This window comes from Carettochelys insculpta, chromosome 17, assembly GCF_033958435.1.
Source record: "Carettochelys insculpta isolate YL-2023 chromosome 17, ASM3395843v1, whole genome shotgun sequence".
Lineage (NCBI taxonomy): Eukaryota > Metazoa > Chordata > Testudines > Carettochelyidae > Carettochelys > Carettochelys insculpta.
In genome coordinates, this window is record NC_134153.1 from 25,015,836 (window position 1) to 25,024,271 (window position 8,436).

General features: G+C 51.7%; 1 protein-coding gene across 1 annotated transcript in view; it reads right to left on the bottom strand.

Moving 5' to 3' along the window:
- GGT7 (gamma-glutamyltransferase 7) overlaps nucleotides 1-7,728 on the bottom strand; it is a 54,291-nt gene extending 46,563 nt beyond the window's left edge. Inside the window, exon 1 of the mRNA XM_075011495.1 lies at nucleotides 7,262-7,728. Coding sequence (XP_074867596.1) covers nucleotides 7,262-7,454 — 193 coding nt within the window. The 5' untranslated portion in view covers nucleotides 7,455-7,728. The remainder of the gene's footprint in view (nucleotides 1-7,261) is intronic.
- Nucleotides 7,729-8,436: the final 708 nt, after the last annotated feature.

The window sequence follows — 8,436 nt, forward strand, 5'->3', positions numbered from 1 at the left end:
CCTAACTCGGTGAAGGAGTGGCAGCATGTGGCACTGCTTTTGAAAGGTAAGTGAATCTTGGGTTGAGGAGGGTTAAAGGCTGGGGGCAGTCTGGGGCCACGAGTGGGAGGGAGGATTAAAACCTAGTGGTGGGTTGGGTCCATGGTGTGGAGGGGGGTGGCTGAGGGTGGGGTTAAGGCTGCAGCAGGTTGGGTCTGTGGGGTGGGTGGGTGGGTGGGTGGGGGACTAAGGCTCATATTAGCGGGGGCGGGGAGAGTTCACTCGTCTGATGAACAAAGGTAAGTATATATGTCCCTCATTTTAGCAAGTACTGGTAAGTAAGGTACTCATTTAATGAGGGATGAGTGTATACCAAGTCATTAGAATCATTTTACATCATGTTTACATCATTTTGAAACCTGGTTTATGCACTCTTTCCTTTATTTTTAAATACACAATACCAAAGCTGGGCTGCTTCTATCCAAATACATGTGAAACAAGATGATCTTAAACTATAAAATCAGTACAAGTGACTTTAAACCTTATGGAAACAGGTAGAATCTGTTTGACCCCCACAAGGTGGCACTTAGGTTTATATGGCCCTTGCGAGGAGGCTGAGCATCACCACCTGAAGGTCTAAGCACATGCACAACCTTCAGCTACAACATGAGTCGTTAATAGTACCAAACGGGAAGAGCAGCTCAGTCACAACCCTCCTGCTGCATTTCTGTTTCCAGAGACCAGGGCTGCACACCTGCCTCACGTCACCTATGGAGCCACGTATGAGGTTCTCATCCGAGTCCCCAGTGGTTACTCCCCAATAGCAGAAAAACCCCACGCGGTGCAGCACAGCTGAGTGCCTCATCAGCAGGGGCTCAAGATGGACAGGGCAAAGCAGAACAGAGATGGGTAGGCTGTGGCTGCATACAGACTGGGGCAATGGGAAGGGAACCAAGACTGGAACTTCAAGGGGTGCTGCAGATCAGGACTGGGGTGCCTCAGATCAGGACTGGGGTGCTTGTGCAGAGCCACATGGCAGTCCAGAGTAGAAGGGCACAGCTGAGGAGTGCAGTCCACAAGCTGACCTATATGTGGGGCCCACAACTGGATTAGGTGGGGAGACAATTACCCTTGCAGAGCTGGGGCTCAAGTGGGGAGCAAACTGTGCACATCTCCTGGCTCCAGCCAGCATTCGCACTTCCCCCATCCCACCCACTACCACATTTGCCCACAACCAGAAAAATCAAATGAGAAGTACTGATGCTCTCTACTTAGAGCCAAAGCAACAGGAATCTCTATGCCAAGTCATGGGTGTCTCCAATCTAAATGCTAAGCCGTGCTTCTCTTCTGCTACCGTAGAGCTCTGGAAACAGAGGCTGCGGGACTGAAAACTAGACCTGAGCCACACCTGTAGAGGGGATGACGGAGCTCATCACATTCTTTCCCCAGTAAGCCCAGACCCTCAGCACTCCTCCAACTCCTGCTCACCCATCACCTCAGAAGACAAGAGGCTTTCACAGCAGACAGTTACACCAGGGTGGGCCACTTGTTCCTTGAGGTCCCAGGCATGCTTTGACAGCCCAGGTGGCAGACACACAGGACTGGGGAGGAGAGGTAGGCAGTTGAAAGTGGGGAGGCATTACAGCTGAAAAACAGGGTTTGAGCACATCAGTAAGGGGAATTTCAGCAACTGATGGGGCTTTGGCATCTGCCATGGTGGATATGAGGGAGTCAGGCTGAAGAGTTGGCCCCTAGGGAATGCGCCCAGGTAACCAGCATTCAGAGGAAGTTGAAGGTGAACGTATGGAAGGGCAGCACCCCCCAACAGAAAGAACCTGGTGTAGCCACCTGTTAACCCAGGGGGTCTCAAACTCTGGGTCATAACCAGAGGTTGTGGAACTAGGGGTGCTGGAGGCACTGCTGCTGCACCCCTTAACTTGAAGAGGTTTCCATCACACACAAAGTGTATAGTTTGATTTAGTGGTTCTCAGTCCCCCCACAGCCTTGATCATAACCCCGCAGGGGACCCTGAGCTAGTTACATGGGGGGTCGTGAGCTGTCAGCCACAAGCCAACCATGTGTGGGGCTGGCAGCAGAGCCCCTCCAGCCTAATGGTACCTTTACCCCAGTTCACCTCCAGCCCTGCTCCTCCTCCAAAGAAAGGAGGCTAAATTAGAACTTTACCCATGGCATCATTTTCACTAAGACCAGATGTGGAAACGAAATAACCTTAGAGGCCTTAATTAATTCAGCTCTTCAGCTGCCGAGTAAACTGCATGAATGTGCTTTTATTTTAGGGGAGTAGCACTCAGAGGCTTGCTGTGTGAAAGGGGTTGCCCCTACAAAAACTTTGAGAACCACTTCTTTAGTCCATAACGTATTGGCCTGGTCCTGCACTGCTCAGAGTTCGTGACCCATGTCACTGTGCAGCTTTTAATCCTTGTTTGATATTTTATATTATTATAGTGACAGGGAAATAATCCAAATATTCAGCTAGGGCACTTTGCCTGCTCCTCAAGGATCTCGGAGACATTCACAGACATTAATGAACTCAGCCTCAAAACACAGCTTGCAGGAATGCATTTGCATCTCCTCTGTGGAGATGAGAAAACCCCAAAAGCATAGAGATGACAACAATCGGACAGGCACATTACGCAGAAGGTCCATGGCAGAGCTAGGGACACCAGCCTGAGAGAAAGAACACTCCAGCAGTTTGGGGTCTAGCCTACATGCTGGGTTTGAGTTCCTGTTCTGTCCCAGACTTCCTGATTGAACTTCAGCAAGTCACTGGGTCTCAGTAATTCCCTATCCGTGAAAAGGGACTACAGCAGTGCCCTGCCTCCCAGAGACATTGTGACAATAAACACATTCATGGTTGTGACGTACTCAGAAGGTCTAATAACTGGTGGCCATATAAGAACTTCTACGCAGACCCAATCCTCCTTTCTCCCCACTGCTTGTGTATAAACTCAGAAATACACCACCGGGTCTGGTTCCATCTGATTCTTACAGGAAGGTGACCTTTAAAACCACAGGCAATACAGTCTTTCATTAAATGAAAGCTTATATTGCACAGAAGGACCTACGTTACCGTCTTCTTCCATTTGCCAAATAACATCTCCTACTCATTACTCGTGAGCGCGCAAGCAGATATTCGAAGCCATTTAACATTCCATTCTTGTAAGCTTTTGTATTATTATTTATACAATGGAATAGGTGAGTAAGAACCTGAAACATTCAAAAATGTCAGCTGTGCAACTGTATAACCGATCTCTTCACGAAACCGCTGCAGCGTGGTGGAGAACTTCAGTACCTGTGCACGCAAAGAGCCAGGACTGCATGCGCCACCAGGATAACTGCACACGTTAAATCACGGAACAGTAAAGGTAGAAGGGACCTCAAGAGGCCACCTAAGCCAGCCCCTGCACTGAGGCAGCACCAACTACAGCTAGACCATCCATTGCAGGTCTTTGTCTAATCTGCTCCTCAACCTCCTTTGGAAGCATACTTCAGTACTAAACACCCTTTGAGTTAGGAAGTTTTTTCTAATATCTAACCTAAATATCCCTTGTTGCAGTTAAGCTGATTACTTCTTATCCTGCTCTCAGTGGTTCTGGAAAACAACTGACCACCATAACACTCCTTAACTTATTAGAAGACAGTGATCAGGTCCCCTACAGTCTCATATTCTCAAAACTAAACATGCCTGGTTCTTTTAAACATCCCACTGTGGTCGGGTTTTCTAAACCTTTGTCATTTTGGTTGCTCATCTCTAGACTCTGCTCAGTTATTTGCCCACATCTTTCCCTAACTATGCCATCCAAACAGGGCACAGAAATCCAGCTGATGTCTCAACAGTGCTGAGTTGAGCTCAGTAACGACCTCCTTTATCTCAGTTACGGTACTAGATCTGAAGAAGTGGGTCTGCCCCATGGAAGCTCATCACCTAATAAATAATTTTGTTCATCTTTTAAGTGCTACATGACTGCTTTTTAATTTTGTTAGGATACAGACTGAATGTCTACCTCTTTGTTGCTATACGGTGCTTCTGTTAACACTCACCGCAGGGATGTTAGCCTTTTTGCAATTGCGTTACACTGGTGACTCATATTCAGTTTGTGAATATAAACTATAATCCCACACCTTTTCCTGCTGTATACAGTTATTCCCCATTTTGTAGCTGTATATTTCACTTCACTTTCCTAAGCGCAACACTTTCCATTTGTCTTTACCGAACTTCATTTTGTTGATTTCAGACCACTTCTCCAACTTGGCAAGGTCATGTTGAATTCTGTCCTCCACAATGCTAGCAACCCCTCCCAGTTTAGTGCCACCAGAAAATTTTCACCATTACACTCTCCACTCCATCATTCAAGTAATTAACAAAAATATTAAACAGTATTGGACCCAGGACAGACCCTGTGGGGCCTCACCAGGTAACTGAGGCATGAAATTGTGCTAGCATTTTGCACACACAATCATCTACCTAAAGTTTTTGAAAACTCTTTCCCATAGATTCCAAGGTAAAGTATCAAAGGAGACATTTCTCTCCTAGACCTGAAAATGAGAGGGACATGGAATGAAAACCAATGAGGAAAAAATCTTAGTCATTTATTGGAATGTGATCAAGGGACTGAGGAGATGAAAATGGTAATTGCTTGCAAATTAGCTGTCAGTCTGCAAAGTCAAGGGCTCAAAAACCTGACTGGAAGATACACAAAACAGTCCTTGACTTGAGAGATATCTACATGCACAGATATTGTTCTCAGTCTGGGAGCCCAGTGGAAGCATCCCTGACCTGATACTGACCAGTCATCAGATCACACAGAACCAAATACTTTGCTGGTCTGAAAAAGGACCCACAGCAAGCTATTTGGATCACTGTCACATCAGGATGGTATTAAGGGACATGGGACCAAATTAATCCCAAATGTAAATCTACCAACAACAGAGTCTACAGACCTCTCTATGGAGTTATGCAAGAGACAAATCTGACCTATAGGCTGTATACCACTAGCTTTCACTAAGCCATGAGTTGGAGTTGTGGCGGCAGGAGGACAGGCATTAGGTGCAGAGGAGACACTGGGTTAGGTAAAGGGAGTCAATTTGGATCCACTGGAGAAAGATGTTATTTAATCATCTGTGAAGAAAGTTTTTAGAAAAGGGTTTAATCCAGAATAATTTAAAGCCCAGTTAAATTTCTGAAACCGTGCTGCTGGCAGGTACAATCCATGGCTTTGTGCAAGTATTGATATGTCTTTGCAGCTGGTACAGGATGCACCTGCCAGATCTGGTACTCTCTCCTCTGGCAACATTTGTGGTCCTTCTGGGCTACGGATGTTCTCGGCAGAGAGAGCACTGGGCTGGGGCTGTGTCGAGTGCAGGACCACTGCCTGCCCCATGGCAGTGGGGTCAGGAATGGAGCACTCCCCTCCCCTGCCTGCCCTCGAGCAGCGCTGGGTGGGAGCTAGAGACACACAAACACCCCTGGCCTGTGCCGCAGCAGTATGGGGTGAGATACGGCACATCCCCCCAACCCCACCATCCATGCAGGGATGGGGGACAAAGCTGGAGCTGCATGGCAGCCCAGGGAGCCCAGGGTGGAGCTGCAGCACCCCTGGCAGCACAGGGCTGCCTGAGGGCAGAAGACCTAGACTCCCCCTTGGCCAGCAAACTTTCTTGTTCAGGATCTGCCAGGTTCCGAACATGCCAGACAAGGGAGGTGCAACCTGCATCGCGCTTGCAAACCAAACTAAGTGCTTGGGCGAGCTAGGAGACCCCAGCAAATTAAAGTGGGCAACTGGGCAGAAGATGGTGACACAGTATTTTAACAAGACCCTTCTCAGCCTAATAAGATACACCAAAACCTCGATTTAACAGAGCCCAATTTAACGGACTTTGGAAGTAACAGACACTGTCTGCTGGGCCCCCTGAAAATAAACGCCAGTGAACTCACCAGAGCCATCACCACCAGAGCGGCTGGGGCTGCAGCACTGAATGTGCAGAGGGCCTAGGGAGATGGAAGGAGCCAGGCCTACATGCAGCTCCTCTGCCAGTAATTGGGAGAGGAAGGTGTGACAGGAAGAATAGGGGAGGAGGGGAGAAGCGGGGGGCAGAGGACAGGAGTGAGTGATGGGCTGGGAAGGTTGGTGCGTCGACATACAGTATAACCATTCGGATTTAACAGACTTTTGGCGTTAAAGGACACCTCTCCCCCCATCAGTCCATTAAATCGAGGGTGTACCGTATAGGGAATACTCATCACTGCCAGTAAGAAGGGTAGTGACATTCCTAGTGGTCAGTGTGAGTGAGAGGCAGAGGCAGGCAGATGGACCAACACATGGTGTGAGGATACTCGGATGAAGGGGTAATGCAGGGCAGGAATGAACTAAGTGGTGAGGCTGGGAAAAGTGAGGGGAGTTGAGGGAAAGAAAACCTATGGGGTGTTCCCCTTGGAAAGGCTGAAAGGCCACGTTTAGTTACCTAACTTCCAGAAGAGCCCAAGTGCATGAGAGAAAAACCCAGCATGGTAGTTGTGGGGCAAATGAGCAATACGACATAACTGGGTTTAATTATCACTCCAATCCACTTCCAAGGATTCAGCCTGGCTCAAGGCCATGGGTCAGTCTTTATGCCCCAGACCACGCTGTACTTCCACCGTCTTGGGAGATGGTCACGTCATAAGAAGGGGGTCATCTGGGCAGTTTCTACCATACCCTGGCTAGCCAGGGGGCAAGGGGGAGGGCCTGCCTGTACTGTGGGAGGACAGAGGGATGGAAAGGGGTTGAGCCCCTTAGCAGTTTGCTGAAGGTCGGGCAAAGACCAGCCAGCCGCACCCCAAAGCCAAGTGGTGAACATACCCAACCTCGTTCCCCTAAAGGCTCCCAATGTGACCCCAAGTGGAACCAGGGCCCAGGGCTTTCAGGGACCTGAGAGTGAGAAACTGAGGAGGCTGAGGAGGGCTTGGACAGCCTGGTCCAGGCTGACAGGGATTTGGGGCAGCTGAGATGGGAGCAATTTCGGGGAGCCAGGCCCAGAAAGGGGGGCAGGTAGCACAAAGGGGGTGAGGCAGCAGCAGGGGGTGCGGAGCAGAGAGGGGGGTCTGAGGAACTGCGGGGATGGGGAGCAGAACACGGGAGGGGGCGCTTGGGCGGTGGCGGGGTTCGTCCCGCAGGGGGCTGGAGGGCAGCGGGCTGCAGGCCAGGCCAGGCAGGGACGCCTGCGGCGGGGCAGGGGGCGCTGCAGGGCGGAGGCCGGGAAGGATGCGGCCGGCGCCTCTCACCGGTGTCCTGCTCTCCCAGGAACGCGTCCTCCTCCTTCCTGGTGCGCAGGCAGCCCTCGGCCGCCGCCGCCGCCGCCGCCGCCTCCTCCTCGGGCAGGCGCGGGAAGCTGGTGATGCTCATGTAGTCCACGGGCGAGTAGGCGCCCAGGGTGCTCTGCTGACTCGCCTCCTTCTCCACCGCCGCCGCCGCCATCCCGCCCGGCTCGGCTCGGCCCGGCCCGGCTCAGCCCCGCTCCGGAAGTGACTGAGGCCAGCGGCGGCGTGGCGCAGGGCGGACAGGTGCCCGGGAGCCGCCCCTGCCGCGGCGAGGGAAAGGCCCCGGAGGGCGGATCCCCCCCAGCCCCTGCAGCTGCCGCGGCTCAGATCCCGGCCGGGGCCAGTGCCTCCCGCGCGCTCTGCACCTCCCGGGAGCCTGGGCGCCCACTGCTCCCGGGGCGTCAGTGCTGCGGCGCTCAGCGGGCGCCCTGGCCCGGCAGCGGGCGGTGGGCCAGCAGCTGCAGGGTGCTGGGATTTCAGCTGCCGCGGCTACGCGGCGGGGGCTGAGCGGATGCGGCCGCCGGGCAGAAGACGACAGGCTCCAGCGTCCGCACCTTTCACCGGCACTAAATTCACATCCAGAGGGCAGGGTGGGGAGGGAGGAGAAGCATTTCTGGCTGGGGCCCCAGATCCCAGCCAGTGCGCGGCCTGGGAAGGCGCAGAACGGGCGGCAGCATCAACAGGACAGGTTGTAACGTTACCAGGGAAGCAGAAGAGCTCCCTTCACGTCTTTCTTGGTCCAAAGGGTGCACAGCACCTGTGAAAGGCCGGCAACACTGGGGATATTGTACCTGGCTTACGTAGAAACCGAGAGCTTTTTTTAAAGGAATGGAATACAATCTAGGAAGTCCGAGCCCCGTTAAGCAGCGCTTGCATTTCAAGTCCCGAGATAGTCATCTGTCCAGAAATCTGCATACACCCCTTGCACCTGTAAAATCCTCTCTTTGCGTGCACAAAAGCAAGTTTTCCTTAGAGCCCCTGTTTTTGCAGGTGCCTCACTGCATTAGCTTTGAAATTTTGAGCCAAAAAAGCAAAAAATGGAGCCTTCCCAGGCTGGCACTTTTTCTTAATTCACACTCACCTGTCCCTAAACTGGGGATTGCAATTCATGAAGTGTAAGGATCATTTCCTCTTCCAGG